A 21,448-nucleotide genomic window follows, 5' to 3' on the forward strand; every position below is an offset into this window, starting at 1 on the left:
TAAAAGTTGCAGACTATTGTCTAAGTTTTTTTTTTTTTTTTTTTTTTTTGCACCAGTGGTTTTTAATCCATGTCAGATTTTACCCCTCGTTAATGTTTTAAAGTGCTCATGCTCTGTGTGAATCTGCAGGGCTCTGGCTGACATGAACAGCGATGGCCGAATGGATATCCACGAGTTCTCAATCGCAATGAAGCTCATCAAGCTGAAACTACAGGGTCACCCTCTGCCCCCATCGCTTCCTCCCAGTATGAAACAACCCCCGCTACCTTTACCCCCACAGACTGGTTTTGGTAAGACTGACACTTGAACTAATTCCATGAAAAATAAGTGAGCACCTTCCCGTTTTTCTGAGAATCAGCAATACCTGTTACTGTATTTATTCAATTTATAAAGAAACTAAATGAATCTCTTCTACAAGATGAGCTGATTGAAAATTTCATTTGATATAAACCTGTTTTGATCAGCCACAAATTTATCTCCTGAACCTTTGATGTTACGAGGGCTCAGAAGTGTCAAGGAAAAAGCAGTTGGATCACATCATTGGAGTCAGGACAGTTCATGGGGCATCTTCATTTCTTAAAAATACTGCAGATAACTTATAATAAATAATTGTCTTTTAAATTAACTTATATATAGTGATAATGGTCCTGCCTCCTTCCCTGTGTGTACAGACAGCATCATCTTGTCTTCTCGCTCTGTTTTTAACTCAGGCATGCCTCCCATGGCACCCATCGCTACTCCTCTGCCCGGCGTGCCCCCGCTCCCCTTGCCTCCTCTTCCCGTCGGGGTTTCGCCCCCACTCGTCTCGTCTGCGCCGCCACCCCTCCCACAGCCCATTGCCAACGGAGCTCCTCCCACGGGCATAATACAGCCTATCTCAGGCTTCTCCCACCCAGGTAACAGTGGAGAGCATTGTCGTCACATCTTTGTGATGCGTTCCATCGCTAAGCTTGTATTTACACATAACAAGCTTAATGTATTTACATTTCAGACATTCACACGCTCTCTTATCTCTGCATGAATGCTTTTCTAAGACACGGGTCACTATTTTGTTTTTAAGTTAGAGGCTTCTTAGTAAAATTACACAACAACACATGCAGTTCACCAAGTCCTAAAATGCACTCCTCTCTGTCGCTCTCAGCTCCCTCTTCGTTTAATCGGGCCAGTACCAAGCTGCAGAAGGGCTCGTCCTTTGATGCTGCTGGGTAGGTCAAGCAATCCAAATGTTTGCACCATTCTGAACTTGGTGAATTTAGCTGTTACGTTCATGTAAAAGTCTGCTGTGCACTTGAACCTATAGTCCTTCGTAGCATGTAGTTTTTTCTTTAATTATAAAATCTCATTGGTTTCTCATTCTTGCTTTTTATTCTGTTGTCCTCCTCCCAGTGCTCAGCCCCCTGCTGACTGGGCAGTTCCTCAGTCCTCCAGGCTGAAGTACAGACAGCTTTTTAACTCCCATGACAAGATGATGAGTGGACACCTCACTGGTACTCACACACACTCACATGCTGTTGATTGTCATCATGTTTCTGTTATGTTTGCATGTAAATGTGTGTGTCTTTCTCTACATTTGATGTACGTCTGTGTTTCAGGTCCCCAGGCTCGCACAATCCTGATGCAGTCCAGTCTTCCTCAGACCCAGCTTGCCACGATATGGTGAGTACACTTGAATTTAACCCTCCATATCAGAACAGAAAACAGCAGTCCTTTAAATCTGACTTTTTCCTTTCATGTTTTTCCCCTCAGGAGTCTTTCAGATATTGACCAGGATGGAAAACTGACAGCTGAGGAGTTTATCTTAGCTATGCACCTCATAGATATGGCTATGTCAGGGTTACCGCTGCCCCCTGTGTTACCTCCAGAATACCTCCCACCATCATTCAGGTAAATGCTGAACTAAACACGAGGATGTTACTGACAATGTGCTGGTCACTTAAACAAGAACCAAAAAATCAACCTCCAAACATTTAAAAAAAGAAAAAAGAAGCTAGAACTGAGCACAGAGGTTACATGTGGTCATTAGGGGTGCAACGATACACAAAAATCACGGTTCGGTACTTTGGTGTCACGATTCGATATTTTTTCGATACAAAAAACAATGTTCATGCCTTTTTAATTTGTCATTTATTAAAATTATAAATATATATTTTAACTCAAAAGTACAGTTTTTAAATTTAATGTTGCTGAAACAACAAAGTAATTAAAATAATAAATCTATCTGATGGAGAAATCACTCATCTTTGGAAAAGAGAGTTTATTACAGAGAAATGTCTCTTTCCAAAATAAAAGCTATACTATAGCTTCTTCTGGGCTATATTCTCAGCAGCATATTAAACATATCAGGTCCCCATAAGGAGAATCACGTGCTAACGGCTGTCTAAATGACTCGGGTAAAGTTTGTAGCATGCGTGCTTGTTGTTTTTGTCTGCTTCCACTTGTCTTTGCACTAGGATGATGTCGGAGTAAATGTGCAGTCATATTCGTTGTGTTCCCACTAGTGCTGTCAGCGTTAATCTGAAATGACGTTAACGCCACAACACAGCAAATCTCCGTTAACGAGCTACCGCGGATCGCCCCGTGCATGGGGCTGGACGGCCAACATGTTAACGAGCTAACTGTGCTAACGCACTAGTTCCCACCCATGTAATTGAGCATTGCATGGCACATCCAACATACTGTTTTACTTTAGTCCATGACTCGCTTACCTTCAGGGTCATACGTCACATGAAAACCAAAATAGTTCCAAACGCCAGATCTGAATGAGGGTGGGGGAGGTTCAATTTGCCATGTTGCAACGACAGCTTAACTTCTGTCTCGCTAGCTTGCCCTGCGCTCAGTGAATCTGCGTTCGACTACTCCGCCTAGGCTGCACTGTCGAGCACAGATCCACTGAGTGCTCAACACAGACAGCATCGTCAGAAGGAAAGTTGATAAAATAAATTAAAAATTTTGTATTGTTCGATACATATGCGTACCGAACCGAAAGCACTGTATCGAACGGTTCATATCGATGCGAATATCGTTGCACCCCTAATGGTCATACTAATCTGCACTGGTATTTAACAATTACTTCTTGATGAGACTGTTACACACATATGAGCTCATAAGAAACACCAGCACCACCTCTCTCCAGTCATGTCATTAAGGCAGACGATGAGTTTTCCTTCGACCTGAACTAACCACACTGGTCTCTGTGTGCAGCTGGAGTCTGTGTGCAGGGACCTTACAATCATATAATAACCACATAATAGTAAAAATAGACAGTCAGTATTAACTTTGCTCTCATTTTCAAAAAGGTTTCTTTGGAGTTAATGATGTCAGGTGATCAAATATGTGAGTTTTATTCTGATTCAGCATTACAAAGTGAAGTGTTGCAATCCCTGCACTGGAAAAAAATGTCTTGCAGGTTTGGTTTTTATTACTCTGAAATTTATGACTTTAATTAAAACATTTTATATTTGTTTCTGGCATTTGCCCCTCGATCTTTAATAGTTCTTTTCCTTCAGTGCCCCTACAGCTGACCACTTGTTACATGCTAAATGCAAAGATGCAATACTCGATTATTGTTTTGTGCGGCATTGCTTATTTTAAATGATAAAGGTTGAAAGATCTGATCGGTCGTTGTTCGTCCCTGTGTGTGAAAGGCGTGTGCGCAGCGACAGCGTTCAGTCGGACCAGAAAAGCGTCCAGGAGGAGATGGAGGAGGAGACGGAGACCAGCCAAGATAAGAAATTACCAGGTGATTCGTCCTAACCAGCGAGTACACGCTGTTTTATTACTGGTCAAAGTGGAATTAGATTCACCCTGAGCTGCTACTGACGTTTAGACATCATTGACTTATTTTGGCTTCTGCAACCTTCAGTAATTTTGTAATAAACTAATATTATGTGACCTGTGTTTTTCTTTTTGACCTTTTTGTGGCCACAGTGTTCATTATGCTGACAGAACCTAACCGTGCTTGTGTAGTCGGCTCTGTTTTCAAGCTTCTTCCTCTCATCTAAAATGGTTCTAGCAGTTTCAGTTAAATAATTTGCAAACCATCTATCATAGCCCACTTCATAAACGTCCTCTTTGTCTCCCTGCAGTGACATTTGAGGATAAGAAGAGGGAAAACTTTGAGCGAGGGAATCTGGAGTTGGAGAAAAGACGTCAGGCCCTGCAGGAGCAACAGAGGAAAGAGCAGGAGAGGCTGGCTGCCCTGGAGAGGGAGGAGCAGGAGAGAAAGGTTTGCTCTTTTCACTGTGCACTGCACATTTGATTTGCTCATGGTTTAAGGCTTCTTTATGAGGCCGTAAAATAAACAGCGCTTTCAAAGTTCTGGCTACAATCTCCTGCGTCAGTAAATTATTTAATTCAACTCTTGAAACTTGGAGGATACGGAAACGCATCGGGGTGACGCGTGACAAATACCGGTTTGTTTGTTCTGCCAGCTCATTTCTCTACGTTTGTGCTTCAGGAGCGTGAGCGTCTGGAGCACGAGAGGAGACGGCAACAGGAACTAGAAAAACAGCTGGAGAAGCAGAGAGAGCTGGAGAGGCACAGAGAAGAAGAGAGGCGCAAAGAGATAGAGAGGAGAGAGGTATGATAGAGAGACAGAGGGAACATCTGCATTTTAATTAAAGAGCCAAAGCTGGGCTGAAGCATAACTGCTGCAAACTTGTAATTAGTGCTGCATACAAGCGCACACCAACCCCCCCCCCCCCTAAAATCACTCACAGCAAAGTGCCCGATTCACACCGCTGCACCAGATAACTAGTCATGTGTAATCAAGTGTATGATGTACTATATGTATATAATGTTTAACCTCCAGTCTTTTGTGTTGTTGTGCAGTTTCTTTATAAAACTGCGTCCTGAGCGTAAACAGAACTTTCTGTGTCTGTGTGGCAGGCCGCTAAGAGAGAGTTAGAGCGCCAGCGTCAGCTGGAGTGGGAGCGTCAGCGGCGGCAGGAGCTTCTGACTCAGAGAAACCGAGAGCAGGAGAGCATAGTTCTGCTCAAAGCCAGGAAGAAGACGCTGGAGTTTGAGCTGGAGGCTCTGGTAATCAAAAATACTCAGTATGTCTGTGAAGGTTCTCAGTCATCCAGGTCATCATAGTCTAAGGAGCTTGGAAAGAAAAGCGTCTGGACTTTAAGTTCCTTGAAGATGTTTCACCTCTCATTCAAGAAGCTTCTTCAGTTCTAAGGTCAAATGGTGGAGAGTCCCAGATTTAAACCCAGTGGGAGTAACCCCCCAAAGAGGGACAAAAGGACCCCCTGATGATCCTCTAATCACATGAGCCAAGGTGTGAAAGCGGGTGTGGGTCACAATCAGCCAGGGTTTCTGGTGAGCTCGTTGTGAAACCTGGCCCCACCCTATCATGTGATTTCCTGAGGTCAGATGGCCCAGGGTGTGAGTGGGCGTTAAGGCGTCTGGGAAGGGAACTCAAAACTGGATTATAGATGGCAGACAGTTGGTGCCACCGTCTCTGTTCATAGAAGCATCTATGTCCACTGTGAACGACCATCTTTGAACAGAGGCGGTGGCTTACGACACCAACTGTCTGCCATCTATAGTAAGTAACTGACTCTCAGAATCGTCGTTGCACGAAACCATCAGACTGCTGCTGGTTGATCACTGTCCTGCCTCTTTGTCAGACTGTTAGTGTCAGTAGGTCAGACACAGCTGATAATGTGACAATAGAAAGTTGGGATTCTACTTTTTTCCTTTCAGTGTTCTAATTTGGAAGAAAAAGATGGAAACTTCAGCATTTATGAACTGATGTTTTCATTAAATCAGACTAATCACTGCTAATAAAGCTACAGGATTAAGGTTAAGTGTCATCTCATTCTTCTGCCCTGAGGAGATATTTGGTAAAGTGGAGGCGTGTTTTTCATGAGGCTAAAGGGTCTCTTCTGATGAAGAATCAAACTCAGCAAGTGATGAATAGAAGATGAAAATAAATCTGTGAAAAGTGGCTGAAACGTGGGGTCAAACATGAATCCACACAGATTAGAGCAGCTAATCCAGACCTTTTTTCTTTTTCCACAACAGAAAAAGCTAAATTAAAGATTTTATCTTCCATCAACATGACTCGAGTTTGGATTTCACTGTTTTTAAGTATTAAATGTGATCTATTCTGTCTGTGTGTTTCCTCCAGAATGACAAGAAGAGCCAGTTGGAGGGTAAACTGAAGGATGTTCGGTTTCGTCTGTCGAATCAGAGGAAAGAGGTGGAGCAGACGAACCAGACCCGAGAGACGCGCATCACTGAAATCACGCTTTTGCAACAACAGCTGCAGGTGTGCCAAGCAAACAAAACCAGCAGCTAATGAATAAAAGAATACAGTTCTGACCCCACTGACGACCGGCTCATTACTGTGTACGTGTTAACCCTTTCTGCTGGTCTTTCTGGCTGCGTGCAGGACTCCCAGCAGTGGTTGGGGAGGCTCATTCCTGATAAGCAGAGTCTGAACGAGCAGCTGAAACAGGTTCAGCAGAACAGTCTGCACCGTGAGTACCGCAGACACTCGGCTCACATGCAAACATTATCATTCATTCTTGTTGTGGAACAGCTGAAATTTCGTCGCTACGACTTTTAATTTCTTTTTTTTCCCCACTTTTTAATTCAGTTTAGTTTCAGTTTCCAGAGGAGATTTTCTTGTTTCAGTTGCGTTTTTATCCCTCAGTCGCAAAAGGCTTATGGAAGTTTGTAGTTTGTGAACGCGATAACGGCGCGATTTTGAAACTGATACCATAGGTGGGTCTACTCGGAGGCTGTGGGGTGGCGCTTTTATCTTCATTTTAGTTAACTCAAATGTTTTTTAGCATCTAGTTTTTAGTTTAAGGTAAATGTTTTAACCTTGGTTGTGATGCCATATTTTGTTTCTGATAAAAACGTTCAAAGTAAATGTTTTGTTTCAGATATTACAATTTTTAAAAGGGATTAGGAGTGCGTACGTTTTACCTTGTTAACTGTCTGTTCTGCTAATTACTGCGTAGCTTGGAAACTTTGATTTATTAACTTGCTGCTGTCTCATGCTGTCTGTGTGTGTGTGTACTTAGGTGATAGTCTTTCGTCCCTGCAGAAGGCTGTCGAGCAGAAAGAGATGAGCAGACAGCAGCTCAGAGAGCAGCTTGATGCTGTGGAGAAAGAGACGAGGGCCAAACTGCTAGAAATAGACGCTTTCAACACTCAGCTGAAGGTAAAGAGACAAATGATCAACAACACCATGCAGGACAGGAAAGCCACAAACATACTGGGCAGGGTTTTTCCTGTGTACGTGTTGGCATCCCCAAAAGAGACAACGTAAAAGACATTTTAACCATTATTTAATATCATGGTTCACTTATTCTAGCATAAAATATACTAAAATGTATAACAGTTGTGCTCACGCGTGTCATTACCCCACAGGAAAAACCCAGCCAGGAAATGCCAGGTCACAGTATTATGTGGTTTGCCTAATAAATTAAAAGAGTTTAACATAAAAATAACAGATGTGAATCTAATACTATGTTACAATGAGACGTTTGATGCACACTGTGATATTTGTCTTGTTGTTGTTCATTTTTGTTTGGAAGCTGCGCTCCATTGGTGTTTTCACACAAGTGTGAGGATATTAACGTGCTTTTTCCAATTCACCTTATATATATCTCTGTTAAAACTGCCTATTCTATTTAAATAAACCTAACATTATTAAATCTGTTGATTATAAGAGTAAATAAAATCTAATTTTGGTGCTGAGAAGCATATTTTATTTCCTTGTAACGTAGACGTGAAGTAGCTGCATGTTTTCTGTCCAGATAAATGCAAACAAAGTAATTTCTAACGCAGTAGCTGTTTTTCTGACTGAATCACGTCCTGTCCATCCCTCATGACTACATCCTCACAGCTTGGTTTGTCACAGTTTCCATGTTTACTGATGTTCTATTTATACCTGACTGCTGCTCTGTTTGTGTTCATGTTGCTGTTGTTTTCAGTGTTAACGCTGATTGGCGTGTTTTTGGAGAGTGTACGCAGGAACACTGAGTCCAGCTGCTTCGCGTAGCTTTCACACAGTTTACTACAGAGAGATGAAGATTTTATTCCTCCGGAATTGGATCACTGCAGTCTGTTTACGTGTCCCAGAGCACCTTTTGTCCCCGTTTCTTATTTATTTCCTCTGGATTTACCCCGGACAGCGAGACAGGTCAGAGAGGGGAGAAACAGTCTGCTTAAACAAGGAGGAGAATGAGAAGAAAGGGAGGATAGCAGAGACTAAACAGACCACAGTAAACTGATTTTCTTGCAGCTAATCTAATAAAGTTGACTCTCAGTTGGATTCAGTGTAAAAACCACGATGCAGTGATTGGGTAAAGCCTAGCAGCATAGGAGCAAACGCATAAGCGGCGTATGTAACCATTTCTCTGCAGAGGAACACGCAGCCGTCTCTGAGTGGTGTTATTCTTTGCAAACAGAGGCAGAGGCCACTGAGACATAATCGATATTTGACTATCCTTCCCTCCACCTTCCTTTCTACGCCACTTCCTCTCCCTGAAATCTTCTCTTGTCACTCTGCTGTGCCTCATCCGGCACAATGCACCTTCTGCCTTTTCTGCTTCTATTGGCTGTCCTCGTCTATATTTTGTTCCCGTTTCTTCCACCTGTATTTCTTGCATTCATTTTCTCCCTGTTTTACTCTTTGTTTATTCCACATAATAAACCCTTCCTTCTATATTTTCTACTCTTTTATTTTATTTCCTATACTGGCCTTTTGCTCCCTTTCCCATGCCAGTCTCTGTGTGAGTTCTATGCCAACCACTGTGCCAGGATAGATGCCCTGCGACGCCAGCTTCAGGAGGAACAGAGAGGGAGACAGGTAGAGCACACTGCCACTGCTGGACTGGGGTGGTACTGCAGCTGGGACATACTCTAATATAAAACAATATCAAATTCTGCAGTTAACACTAAGCCATTAATGGCAAAATCTGGAAGAAGGAGTGGGTTCTGCATTTTGATTGGACCTGATTTGGCAGATTATCAGAGGAATGATTTGAACTAAAACACTGTACACCCTCTTGTGAGAATACTAACCTGCAGGCTTGAAGTGTTTTAGTCACTTTAGAAGGCTTTGCTGTCCTTAACACCAACAAACCAGACTTCTGGTCTGATTTGTGGTAACATTTCAGTGCATCGCTTGTACTGCACTGTGCTGTCCCTGCCAGCCAGAGAGATGTACCGTGGCCAGTCGAGGTCTTGTAATTGTCGAGCTGTGACGCACCGATGTAGTCTGTGTGCTGTTTATTGCTAATCTCACACGTCAAAGTCAGGAGAGCCTCTAACAAGGAGGAGTGCACCACTCGCTACTGATCCCGGCTCTGTAGATGCACTGATGAAGCAGCAGGACACGACTGACACAGGAAACGACAAAGCCTTTAATAAGGTTGTAACGATTCTGACTCGGACACGGAAACGTCAACACGAATGTTTGCTGCTGCTGTTAATGCCGAGTTAAAGACTCGAAGGTGACATTAACATCCTGCTGGTAGCTTTAATTCATTTTAAGACTTTTTTTAAATGCAGGATTTTTTGACATCTCTAAAGATTATTCACATGATGAGTAATCTGGATATACATGAGAATAATGTTTATTTTTTTGTTCATCTATTTCTGATTAAGTGATCATGCCTGCAGTAAAAAACATATTTATCGAGCGTATGTTTGTTTTAAAGGCAAAGCAGGAATTAAAATGGGTAGAACCGGTTTGAGCAAGCTTACTTACTAAAACTCTTACTTATGATCCAAAGCAAGGTGACAATTAGAGGCAGCCAGCGTTTTACCTCTGATGAAACTAACAGCACATTAGTCATTGCAGTGACTCACGAGAGCCTCCCTTCATGAGTCAAGGCCATATTGTGCAAGCCTGCTTTTCCTTTAGTGTCTCAGAAGAATCAGACTGATCCACCTAATATTGAAATTAACTGGTCATGTGACAAGAGCATGAGGTTACATGGACTAACCCCAACAAAAATGACTTGGTGTGTACAGAAAAAAACCAACAAAGAAATCTACTGACAAATATTGTGTGTGTCTGTGTTTTGAACTGTGTGCGTGTGTGTGTATACATATATGCGTGTGTGTTTCAGCACCAGGAGCAGGGGCAGCTGCAGGAGTGTGTGTCAGCTGTCAGAGTGTGTCTGACTCGGCTAGACCACGTTATAAAGGTCCATGAAACAAACCAGCCTCCCATCACGCCCCTCCTCCTGTCGCCATTCTTTGCTCTTCTTCTTCTTCTTCTTCCTTCTTTTCCTCATCACTCGTCTTCCTTTCTGTCTCTTCTTCTCTTCACCCTAAATTTGTCATCCTCTCTATCTTTGCCTCTGATCTTTTGTTCTGTTAGGCTGGTGTTGGCTCACTACTGATCCAGCTGGCTAGCTGTGCTGCTGTAGTTAAAGGAACAGTTCAGCCCAGAATCAAAGTTGGTCTGAGTTGCGCCGTTTTTGGAGATGATCGATGACTCTTTAATAAAATGAAACTAAATGAAACTCACCTTTTGAAAAGCAAAAACCTGCAGGTTTAGATCTCACCCTGGGTCAGCCACACCTGAATCAAAGGATTAGTTCATTACCAGGCCTCCGGAGAACTTCAAGTAATTTAGCCATTTAAATCAGCTTTGTTGGATCAAGGACACATCTTGATGCAGGACACCAGCCCTTGAGGCCTGTTGTCCCCCCAGCCCTGACATACAGGGTTTCCAGAATTTCTTACTACACCTGCCGGCTTGGTGGACGCAGTCAGCAGTAAACTATGTAGATTTCTTCAATTAGCTAACCTACAGGACGGACAATCCTCACACAGGCACACATCACTGGGTCATGCCTGTCATGGGTCTTTGAATCTGGATGTCCTTGCTCTCACTAACTAGTTTTTTTGATATAACTTCTTGATTATAATAATATAAAAAACAAAACAGAAAGTAAACACCTGTAGATTAATGCGTAGATGATGATTGTAACTATGCAACTCACACCAAGACAATATAGACTAGAGAGCGCTACACACCGGGTGAAATGTGTGTATCCATGATGATAAATTATGGTGAAATGTCCCTTCACTACAGCAGGTATATTACTTTAGGTGACTTTATGCTGTTGCTATGCTGGGATTTACTAGATTACAGATGCTATACTGTAATCCTAAAGCCTGCGTGCTACCAAATTATGTTTCAGCCAGACACGTAGAAGGTACTAGAAGTTAACCAGCCTAATGTGGCAATAAACTAGACCTGATCTGGACAAACGTTTGTGTTTTTGTGTGTGTATGTGTGTGTGTGTGTGGTCTCTGTTGTTTCGTGTATCCTCCACTTCCTGTTTGAGGTGATGTGGAGGTTTCTGTCTTCACATTTGTAGTTCGGCTCGTTGTGTCTCTCGATTGCTCGTTTCTGGAGGTTTCCTCACATCGGTTGTTTGGCTGAAACACGACAGCTGCCTTGTGTTGTTGTTATAGTAACAGAGTGTGTTCTAATGGCACAGCTGGTTGTCATGACTACACAGAACTGCCCCTTCCACAGTTGCATCCCTTCACTTCCCTTCAATCCCCCTCCCTCCCATACATTTTTTTTTTTTTGACCTCTAACCCATCCCACGAACATACTGTGCGCCGTGCAAGCTCCGCCCCACCACCATGACCAGAGCCCTCTATTACGGGCCGGGTCTGTTTCCAAGTCACATCCCTTCCCACGTACTGATAACATATAGAAAAGTTTGTTTTTTAATCATACTCGGACAGAAACACAAGTTGCAGGGACTTGAGTGCAGGCAGCTGGTCCCCCACATCACCACCATTTCCTTTTTACGGCCTATCTGATTCTGGGGCAGAGCAGAGACGCTATTCTTGGATACCTCGTGGTCCTTTAAGAAGAGAGGTGGGGACGTGCCTGAAACACCTGAACTTAAGAAGTAATTTCTACCACTTGTATCGGCAGTCTTATCTTTTCAGCTGTGATCATTAAATCGACAGCTTCTCTTTCACACTCTGCGCTCCCTTCACAACATCAGCATCACACTCATAGGTGATGAACAGTATGTGCATTCAAAGGCTTGTTCCAGGAAAATCAGAGAAGCAGTGGAGATAAAATAATGTCACCTGAGCAGTAACAATAAAACAGGATTCTATAAGGACAAATGTTCCTTGCCTCACTTTCTTGTTGTGTAATAACTGTTACACAGTGGTGTAAAGTGAGTGCATTTTTAGTTGCGATGAAATATATTGAGCCTATTTCACACCTTCACTTATTTGTGTTAAGTCTGCAGCATCAGAACATCCTGATAAATTCACAGAGGAAGTTCAAAACTAGCTTGAACTGAATAAAGGGAAACTCCATGAGAAAGAACCCTCATGGTAACCATTGCCTTGTTAACCTTTCTGTCACTTGGCTGTTCTGAGTGACTTACACTGAGTCTCGAGGAGAGACGCTGCCAGGTGTAGATATAAAGGTAATGCATGACATCCTAAACTTTGGATCAAATCTGTTTATGGTCATGATCAAAAGCAGCAGCCGCCATCGCTCCACAAAAAGCCTTTCATGAAGAGTTGGATGATCTGTGCCTTCCATTGCACATCAGCTCAGAAAGCTGTAAGCCCCGACGTCAGTGTCTTCAGGTTCTCTGTGACATGTGATGTTCTAGTTCGAGTGCAGTGACTGGTTAAAAGAAATGAGACTTCCCAAACAGAAGGCTTCAGTTTAGCGTCCTGCCTCGTCCGTTTTAGAATAAACTAACAAGACTACCAAAGTAAAGGGGCGGAGCTTGCCTCGCTCACCTGACTAATACAAACGTGCTGCTACTGCCGGTGTTGGTGTTCTTGTTTGTTGTCGTTGGACGCCCTTAGCAACCAGCCCTGTGACCCCACTTCCTCCTCATCGCTTGTTCCTTCCTGTATCCCGTGATGCTTTGCAGGAGCTGAGGGAGATCCACACCCGGCAGCAGAGACAGAAACAGAAGGAACTGGAGGGAGACACACACACACAGACACACACACAGTCTCACATACACACCCCGAGCGAGAGGAAGTCCGCTGAGCTGCAGGAGGGCAGGTAAGAGTCAAGTGGAGATGATGCAGTACCAGAAAATGCAAAAGTCAGTCACTCAGCAGCCATCTGGGCCATTTTTTCTGTGGTTGTTTTGAAGCATTATACAAATTAACTTTAATTTGAGTGGTTAAAATTGTATTTGTGGAATTGCTTCTCAAATCCAGTTGAAAAACTGCTGGAAAGTTTCGCTGAACTTGCCCCAAAATCAGAGTTTTAAAACTTGTTTTAATGATCTTATTTCACAGGTTGTCGTCAGAGGAAGGTGCTGCCTGGAAGGAGGAAGCAGGAGGCTCTGCTCCACAAGCTCCAAGCCCCGCCTCCGTTCCTGCATCCCACGCATGGCTAAACAGAGTGACGCAGGAAGAGGAGGAGAGGAAAAGGAGAGGGATGGAGGAGGAGCAAGAGGTCAGGAAGGGAGCAGGATCGACAGAAGAGAAGGAGGACGAGGGAAGAGGCAAGAAGGAAATGCAGGACAAACTAAACAAGCTTTTCAGCCAGCCGGCTGACCCCTGGGCGTCAGCAGGTGTGTTAACACGTGCATTTAGTGCTTTGGCCACCGGCGTGTTGCTTATGTGAAATCCTTTTTTGTATTCATGTAGAAGGATGACAGATGTCTGCTAAATAATGCGTAACATGCAAATAAAATGTCACTATTTCACTGACTTCAAACTGGAGCTCAGACCTCAGCATGTCCCATAACTGTCACATAATTCAGTTAAAAATGTTCCAAAATGACACAAACACCAAACTCACAGTGTGGAGGTTCAGTTCCTCTGCTTGAGTTAACTGAGATGACACCCAGCAGGTGTCGGTATCCACCTGTATGTCACACGCGGTTGTTATGTAAGTGGAAACTATCCATAGACACGCAAGCTGGGTTTTCACTGGTCTATAAACACGACATCTTCACAGCTGATTTGGGGTATTTTAAATTTACACTGTATGAGAAGAGACTCAATTTTGGAGTCAGCCTCAAGTGGCAGCTACAGGAACTGCGGCTTTTGCCACTTCTGACAACTCGGCTCCGTGATGACGAATTTCTTTTTAGCCCTTTGAGACTGTGACATCAAAAACCAATTGACTTAATCATTCAAAAAACCTGTGTGCTCTGGTAGGTGTTTTTAAAAAAGCAGAAAAGCTTCTTTTATATTTCAGGAGAGAAACGAGTGCACATAAACACACTGAACTCTGAATTTAGTGCTAAAGACCTAATTCCTGTCTAGCAGGAAGTGCTTCACTATAAAGCCTTTTCATTTGCTCAGCAGTGATCTATTCTCTCTTACTAATAGTTTTATTTTTCTGCTTAGTCACAGTGGAAAAAGCTCCAGGTCCCAGTTTATTTGACCAGAAGGCTTCAGCCAGCGCCTTCGACCAGCAGCAGCAGCCGGTGAAGGTGGTGTACTACAGGGCTCTGTATCCGTTCGACGCTCGTAGCCATGATGAGATCAGTATCACTCCCGGAGATGTTATTATGGTATGTAGTTTGCAGAAAAAGCTGCTCTCTCAGATGAATTCAGCTAAGCTCACTACAGTCAGTGATGGTCACGTAAAGGACTTCCACACACGTGTCTTATTGCCTGTGTTGTATTTGTTTGTGTTTATTCTTTCTGAAGGGTGTGTGTGTGGCTGTGCGGTGTGTGTATTAACGTTTTCCTCTCTCCTCTGCTGTGCAAACTGAAGGTGAAGGGGGAATGGGTAAGTTCTTGCCCCCCCCCACCCGCCCAGTGATGTGCCTCCACCAATCACAAGCCAGAAACGCTTTCATCTCATGTCGCCTCCATGTTCATTCATTTTCAGTGGATGAATGTTTGTGGTTTTTGTTTGTTTAGTTTTTGTTTGTTTAAGTTATTGCAGTCAGATCTGTAATGTCGTGCTATTTTTAGTTAGTGTGGAAACCTGTGAGTGTGCTTAACTATCAGCCAAAGACTGGTGACTACAGCACAGAGGCTATTTTAATTCCCACATAAATAAACTAAACAAATAAAATATCCCAGCTTGCAGTTTTCCATTTTTCATGTAAACATATCACATTATTCCGTCCCACTTCCCTGTCACCATTTTAAGGAGGGAAAACAGAGGAAATATACTTTTTAGCTTGTAGCCACATTTCAGTGAGATGTTACGTATTGCAGTGTCGTTTCTGACAGATTGGGGTTGGGACCATGAGGAACAGGGGGGTTACTGTTTAAAATGGAGGTTTCAAATTTATAAAGTGCATTAAAAAAAACTCATACTTGTTTTATTTTTGCCCAATTTGACATTGTCTCCTTGTGCATCTCTGTAAAGCTTCTAGCACTCCTCCTACCTTTAGATTGGTCACTAGGAGCTTGTTTCTACCAACTGCATCCTCACGTGTTTCAGTACAGCAGCAAATTTAATACATTCTGGTAGAGGGAGCCGAATCTGAGACGTAGGACTGTGAGTGAGCAAAGACTGTGCTGGTGTGGCCAAGAAGTCAAAAAAAGATTTAGTTTAGCTGCTAAAACCTGCATGGATTCAATTTTTCATCTGTATTTAATACAGGAATACTTTGTTAATGGCTCTGTGGGTTTTTTCTTATATTTATGGCAAATATCCTAAAATTTACAGATGTAGTTAATTGGGGTTTTCAGCTATGGTTTACCTGTTAAAAATCCACCTCAAGGCCACCGTAGCAGTAAACCTGTTCTGTCTGTCTGTATGTTAAAATACATGCCTGCCCATGGTGCACTGCTCTGTTTGAGGATATCCTAATGTCAGAGCTGCACAAGGATGCTTAGGAGCCAAATTTAAATCGGGTGTTGTTTTCGGGCAGAGTCGTGGGACTTTTTGCGCCTCGTGTTGTTTTTTGCATCATTTGTCCACTAATCAGGATCTGATCAGCTGCTGCCGTTTCCACCGTTGTTATTGTTTGCGCCACTCCCACCATGAACATGACACGTGCATCTCTATCCCTTGCGTGTCATGAGAGCTATCCTAATCCTGTCCCTGTGCTCTGATAGGTCGATGAGTCGCAAACAGGTGAGCCCGGTTGGCTGGGGGGTGAGCTCAGAGGGCGGACCGGTTGGTTTCCTGCCAATTATGCAGAGCGTATACCTGACAGTGAAGCGCCAATCACGCTGCGCTCCACAGTCTCAGCCACAACCTCCTCAACCCAGCAGCCGATGACTACGCCCCCTCCCGCCCCAGGACACACCGCCTCCTCCACCACGTCCTCTTCTAACAGCAACTGGGCGGACTTCAGCACAACGTAAGTGCCATTAAAGTCCGATTCGCTGACATTTGACGATTTGTTTTTCCGTTACTGACCCACAGACACGTCAGTCACATCATATTAATATGCATGCTTGCAATATTTCCAGCTGGCCCTCAAACACAACCAGCCAATCAGACAGCGAGGGCTGGGACGCGTGGCCCACCTCTTCGGCCAGTCAGAATCCATCTCTGAGCGTTCCCTCGGCACAGCTGCGACAACGCTCTGCCTTCACTCCCGCCACCATGACGACGGGTTCCTCTCCTTCTCCCGTACTGGGACAGGTAACGACAGAAACAATATTTCTCTGGTTTTGCATCTCTTTCTGCTGAGAGTAACGGCTGTGATTGTCTGTGTCTCTCAGGGAGAGAAGGTCGAGGGTCTTCAGGCTCAGGCCTTGTATCCCTGGAGAGCCAAGAAGGAGAACCACCTAAACTTCAACAAAAACGAGGTAGAGATCTCCTGATTACTAATTTCTTTCTCTTTTTGTTGCGTTTTAATTGTAATAACTGAACTTTTTATTTGATGCAGATAATAACAGTGTTGGAGCAGCAGGACATGTGGTGGTTGGGTGAACTGCAGACCGGACAAAGAGGCTGGTTCCCCAAAAGTTACGTGAAGCTCATCTCCGCCACCATGACGGCTCCCCCTGGTGTTCCAGCAACAGCAGCACGCAGCAAAAACACTAAGTACGTCAAAAAGCTTCCAGGCTTTTCCTGACACAAAGCACAGTTTAAACAAGCTGTTATGTTGTGACACTGGGCGCTTAAAGTGGGCAAGACACCCAAAGTACAAGGGGACCTGCTGACTTTGCTCACATAAAAAAAGAAGAATTATTTCATGTATTTAATGATTTTTTTTCTTATCTCTTTGTCTCTCCCAGTGAAACAGGAGCATCGGAAAGCCCGCCCAATGGAAAACGCCCCTCCCCCTCCCCAACAAAGCCTTCAGAGTCGGGTGAAGGTAACGAACGCAAATGTGGGCGAGTTTGCTGAAACGTCAGCGAGCTTCTCGTCACTCACTCTGTCTTCATGCTTTCATACAGAATACGTGGCCATGTACACCTACGAGAGCAATGAACAGGGGGACCTGAGTTTCCAGCAAGGGGACATCGTCGTGGTGACGAGGAAAGAAGGCGATTGGTGGACGGGGATGGTCGGAGGAAAGACTGGAGTCTTTCCATCCAACTACGTCAAACCACGGGACTCCACATCAGAGGTGAGAGCTCATTTTGAACAAATTCGGGGAAGAATAGAAGATCTTCAGGTAAATATTTCTAATCACTGTGACTCTGAATCTTTGCCCACAGTCACTGGGAACAGCAGGGAAGACGGGAAGCCTTGGGAAGAAACCAGGTAGGCCTGTAATGTTACCAAAATGCACTTTTCCTGTTTTCCTCAGAATACCAAACTGAGTTTCCTTAATAAAAGTGTCAAACTGACCAGTAAATATCTTAATTCACTCTTCGTTGTCCTTGTTGTGCCAGTTGAAGTTAAAGCCATGTGAAAGAGAACTTGTCTGATTTAAACCTTCAAAATAAAACTCACATAGACCAGGTGTCAGAGACTAAAAGAAGAAAAAAAATAAAAACCCTCATCATCTTCTTCCTGTTCCTGTTCAGAGATCGCTCAGGTGATCGCCCCCTACAATGCTACAGGAGCAGAGCAGCTGACTTTAGCCCCAGGACAGCTCATCCTCATCAGGAAGAAGAACCCAGGGGGCTGGTGGGAGGGCGAGCTCCAGGTACACAAGACACAACCGTCACTTAATCTCTGCCTGAAACAGTGTAATGAGGTAGAGAAGGATAGGTATGATGGGAAACGCTGACATGGATTAAATGAGACACAAATATTCACCAGATAACTGAGGATTTTTTTTTAATCTGTATCATTTTATTTACAGAACAAAGCTAAAGGAATTACCTGCTGTATTTTGTCATTATGTACATAATGTGTTTTACATATTGGTTTGTGACTGATGGCATCCTTTGATTTTATTGGTCCAGGCTCGAGGGAAAAAGCGCCAGATTGGTTGGTTTCCAGCCAATTATGTGAAGTTGCTGAGTCCCAGCACCAGCAAGACGACGCCCACAGAGCCCACACCTCCTAAACTGGCCCCTGCCAGCACAGGTACATCCACACACAAAGAACACAGAAAAATCCACACACTTTACCACAACACCTACAGAGGCCCTTCAGTCCATTGTGAAACGTGCTGAAGAAGAAGAGGTGCACCTTTTTTAAAAAGGCTTTGCATTCTCTCTACTGGCCAGCAGGGGGCAGCTCCTGTGGCTGTAAAAGGGATTCAACTTGTATACAAGTCTATGGGACCCCAGACCTCAGTTTCCTGCAGCGTTCATGGTATTTAATAATAATAATGGATACTTTATTGATCCCCATGGGGAAATTACTTGTTTTTCTCTGCATTTGACCCATTCACTCAGTGAAGCAGTGGGCAGCCCACTAAGCAGGCGCCCGGGGAGCAGTGTGTAGGGACGGTACCTTGCTCAGGAGTACCTCAGGGTAGCCGTTAAGTGGATTCGAACCGCCGACCTTCCGATCATGGGGCGACCACTTTACCTACTGAGCTATCCCTGCCCCTGTATCCCTGTATTTGTGCCTAGTTTGAAGTCTAATATACCAGAATTTTTGTTTTTGACCCCATGTAGAGTAAAATAATTGGTATTGTCGGGTAGTTTGTATTTTGGATGCAGCCAATCTTGCAGCTTTTGTGTGCAACCAAATGGACTTAAAGAGACACAGTTCAGCAGATTTGATGCCGTTAATAATTATTGATTGTCAGAACGTGAAGAATCCAGAGAGACTCGGACACTAATAATCTCTCCCTGTTCCCCGTCTCTGGTCCTGAAGCTCTGTGTCAGGTGATCGGCATGTACGACTACGTGGCGCAGAACGACGACGAGCTGGCCTTCCAGAAGGGTCAGGTGATCACAGTGCTCAACAAAGACGACTGTGATTGGTGGAAAGGAGAGCTCAATGGGAGGGAGGGTCTGTTTCCTAGCAACTACGTCAAACTCACCACAGATACTGACCCAAGCACGCAGTGTGAGTACCACAAACACACACACTTCCTGCGTGGAACATATACAGACGTACTAACCGACTCCCAATGTGAATACAAAGTAGTGTAACACACTAAAACAAACTCTCCCACACACACACTCTCTACACACACACACAGCCCAGAGCCAGGTGTGGAGATGCTGTCCCTCTCTCAGTCTGTGATTGACCTCCCCGGGCTGATTTGACCTCTCACCTTTCACCTTGACACTCCTTTGGGCCTCTTTGATAACCTCCCAGTCATACACCACCTCTGGGTGGTGTGTGTGTGTTCGTATGTGCATGCGTGCGTGCGTGTGTGTGTGTATTTGCATGTATTAGTGTGCAAGTGTCCCCTCTGCCCTGCATGTGTCCCTTCAGCATGATCCACCATAGACGTAGAGTTTCTAGAGCGGAGCAGAGAGATGTTGGCGGTAAACAGACTGTGTCTGTGTACAGGCAGGGTTCTCAAAGTGAGGCTCGTGGACTAGTGGTGGACCGAAGTTTAGGTCAAGCCACATAGATAAAAAACGAAACAAAAACCAAGGCAGCATTTCTCCTTAATATTGATCCTTGGATCGAGCCAACTGAGCAGACTGAACCTGTTGAACTTGAGTAGAGCAGAGCTGATGTAAAGTAACGAAAAGTCACTTTGGTAATGGTAAAAAAACAAAACAAAACAATATAAAAACCATCAAATACTCATCAAATTTTAGCCCCGCTCTTTCCCAGTATGCATAATGGTGCCAGGGATCGATGATGGTCAAAGCGAACTGCGATACGTCAACAATTAAAGTGATTTTTATCTGTTTTCCTTGTTGATCCATTAAGTTTTTATTATTGTGAGATTCATAACAGTCTGTTTCACAGTCGTTTCACTTTCATCGTCTACAAACAACCAACACATGTATCATATACCTGTGCACATGTGTGTTGCACATATCAAATGACAACAAGAGCAGGAGAATATTTCTTACTGTTGGATTGATTTTTAAAATCTGAGTTTAATGTAAATCTTGTTCCCAGCCACCCACCCCGGGTGTTTCTTTTAGGGGAAAAACACATCTGTGTGTGGGCAGGGTGAGATATTTAAGCTAGAGAAAAAAATCAAACTGGTCTAAGTCAAAAACTTAAAGAGCCTTCACTAATGAAGGTCGGCTAAATCAGGTTTTTTGTGCTTGTTTGAGCCACAACTTATATATTACAGAGGGTGAGATGCTGCTCTGCCACCTACAGTGAAGCCACATGGGGCAACACAACGACTGGACTTTTTGGATGAGCTGCATACATCTACATATGAACTAGAAGTTAATAATAACAAGTTTATAAAATCGTGTTTTCCTGAGTGAGTATTTGGATCAGTTACAGCTTCGAACCGTAACACAACCTCAGTACTCAAAATTCAGAATTTCATGTTTAGAAATCCAAAATTAAATTTATTGTGGATTCAAATGAAAACAGTAAAAACCGTCACCGATTCCTGTGGTCGGTGTTGAAGAGCGAAAATAAAATAATTTAATTTTTTAAACTCTGATCTCTGTAAATGTGAATTTTATAGAGAGAAAAGGTTCATCTGTTAAGCTGCTGGTTACTGTTTACTGCACATGTAAGTGTGACAGGTCCACATATAACACAAACTAAGAGTCTGTGTCCAGTTTTTAATAGAAATCTGTGAATTTTCTGGTTCTTTCTTCTATTTGAAAATAAATAATAACAATAATAATAAATACAGTGATGACAGTATTTCTAAATGATTGCAGTAGTGGGGATTATGGCTGGTCTTTAAAACGTTACACAAACCAAACGATCTCCTGCCGACTCGCCTCGCTGCCCGCTGTAGCTCCTCTGTTTCTATGCTGGGTTAGACCACGCCTCCACACTCTCCGCCTTGCTGCACGCTCCACCCACCTAGCGGCCCGACTGGTTGTTGTTGCTGTTGTTCTTGTTGTTGTTTTGTTTAGTTGTTTTTGTTGATGTTTGTTGTTGTCGTCCTCTCTCTAGGATCATATCATTACCCAGAACCCCCCTCTCCTCAAAGCCCTCAAAGAGACCCACTAGGCCACGCCCACTAGGCCACTCAACCAATGGGACAGCAGCAAGAGGTCACATGAC

The 21,448-nt window shown here is 43.7% G+C and overlaps 1 protein-coding gene across 1 annotated transcript in view; it reads left to right on the forward strand.

The window, feature by feature from the left end:
- itsn1 (intersectin 1 (SH3 domain protein)) overlaps nt 1-21,448 on the forward strand; it is a 48,961-nt gene that overhangs the window by 15,270 nt on the left and 12,243 nt on the right. The window contains exons 5-30 of the mRNA XM_080868771.1: nt 130-290; nt 711-896; nt 1,142-1,205; nt 1,387-1,487; nt 1,593-1,656; nt 1,747-1,884; nt 3,645-3,739; nt 4,086-4,225; nt 4,457-4,579; nt 4,888-5,037; nt 6,137-6,277; nt 6,401-6,488; nt 7,041-7,180; nt 12,912-13,048; nt 13,291-13,568; nt 14,353-14,519; nt 16,027-16,274; nt 16,387-16,561; nt 16,642-16,728; nt 16,809-16,966; nt 17,161-17,240; nt 17,323-17,495; nt 17,587-17,632; nt 17,899-18,020; nt 18,283-18,406; nt 19,148-19,342. Of these exons, the coding sequence (XP_080724897.1) occupies nt 130-290; nt 711-896; nt 1,142-1,205; nt 1,387-1,487; nt 1,593-1,656; nt 1,747-1,884; nt 3,645-3,739; nt 4,086-4,225; nt 4,457-4,579; nt 4,888-5,037; nt 6,137-6,277; nt 6,401-6,488; nt 7,041-7,180; nt 12,912-13,048; nt 13,291-13,568; nt 14,353-14,519; nt 16,027-16,274; nt 16,387-16,561; nt 16,642-16,728; nt 16,809-16,966; nt 17,161-17,240; nt 17,323-17,495; nt 17,587-17,632; nt 17,899-18,020; nt 18,283-18,406; nt 19,148-19,342 (3,581 nt within the window). The remainder of the gene's footprint in view (nt 1-129; nt 291-710; nt 897-1,141; nt 1,206-1,386; nt 1,488-1,592; nt 1,657-1,746; nt 1,885-3,644; nt 3,740-4,085; nt 4,226-4,456; nt 4,580-4,887; nt 5,038-6,136; nt 6,278-6,400; nt 6,489-7,040; nt 7,181-12,911; nt 13,049-13,290; nt 13,569-14,352; nt 14,520-16,026; nt 16,275-16,386; nt 16,562-16,641; nt 16,729-16,808; nt 16,967-17,160; nt 17,241-17,322; nt 17,496-17,586; nt 17,633-17,898; nt 18,021-18,282; nt 18,407-19,147; nt 19,343-21,448) is intronic.

This window comes from Rhamphochromis sp. 'chilingali', assembly GCF_963969265.1.
Source record: "Rhamphochromis sp. 'chilingali' genome assembly, chromosome: 20".
Taxonomy (NCBI): domain Eukaryota; kingdom Metazoa; phylum Chordata; class Actinopteri; order Cichliformes; family Cichlidae; genus Rhamphochromis; species Rhamphochromis sp. 'chilingali'.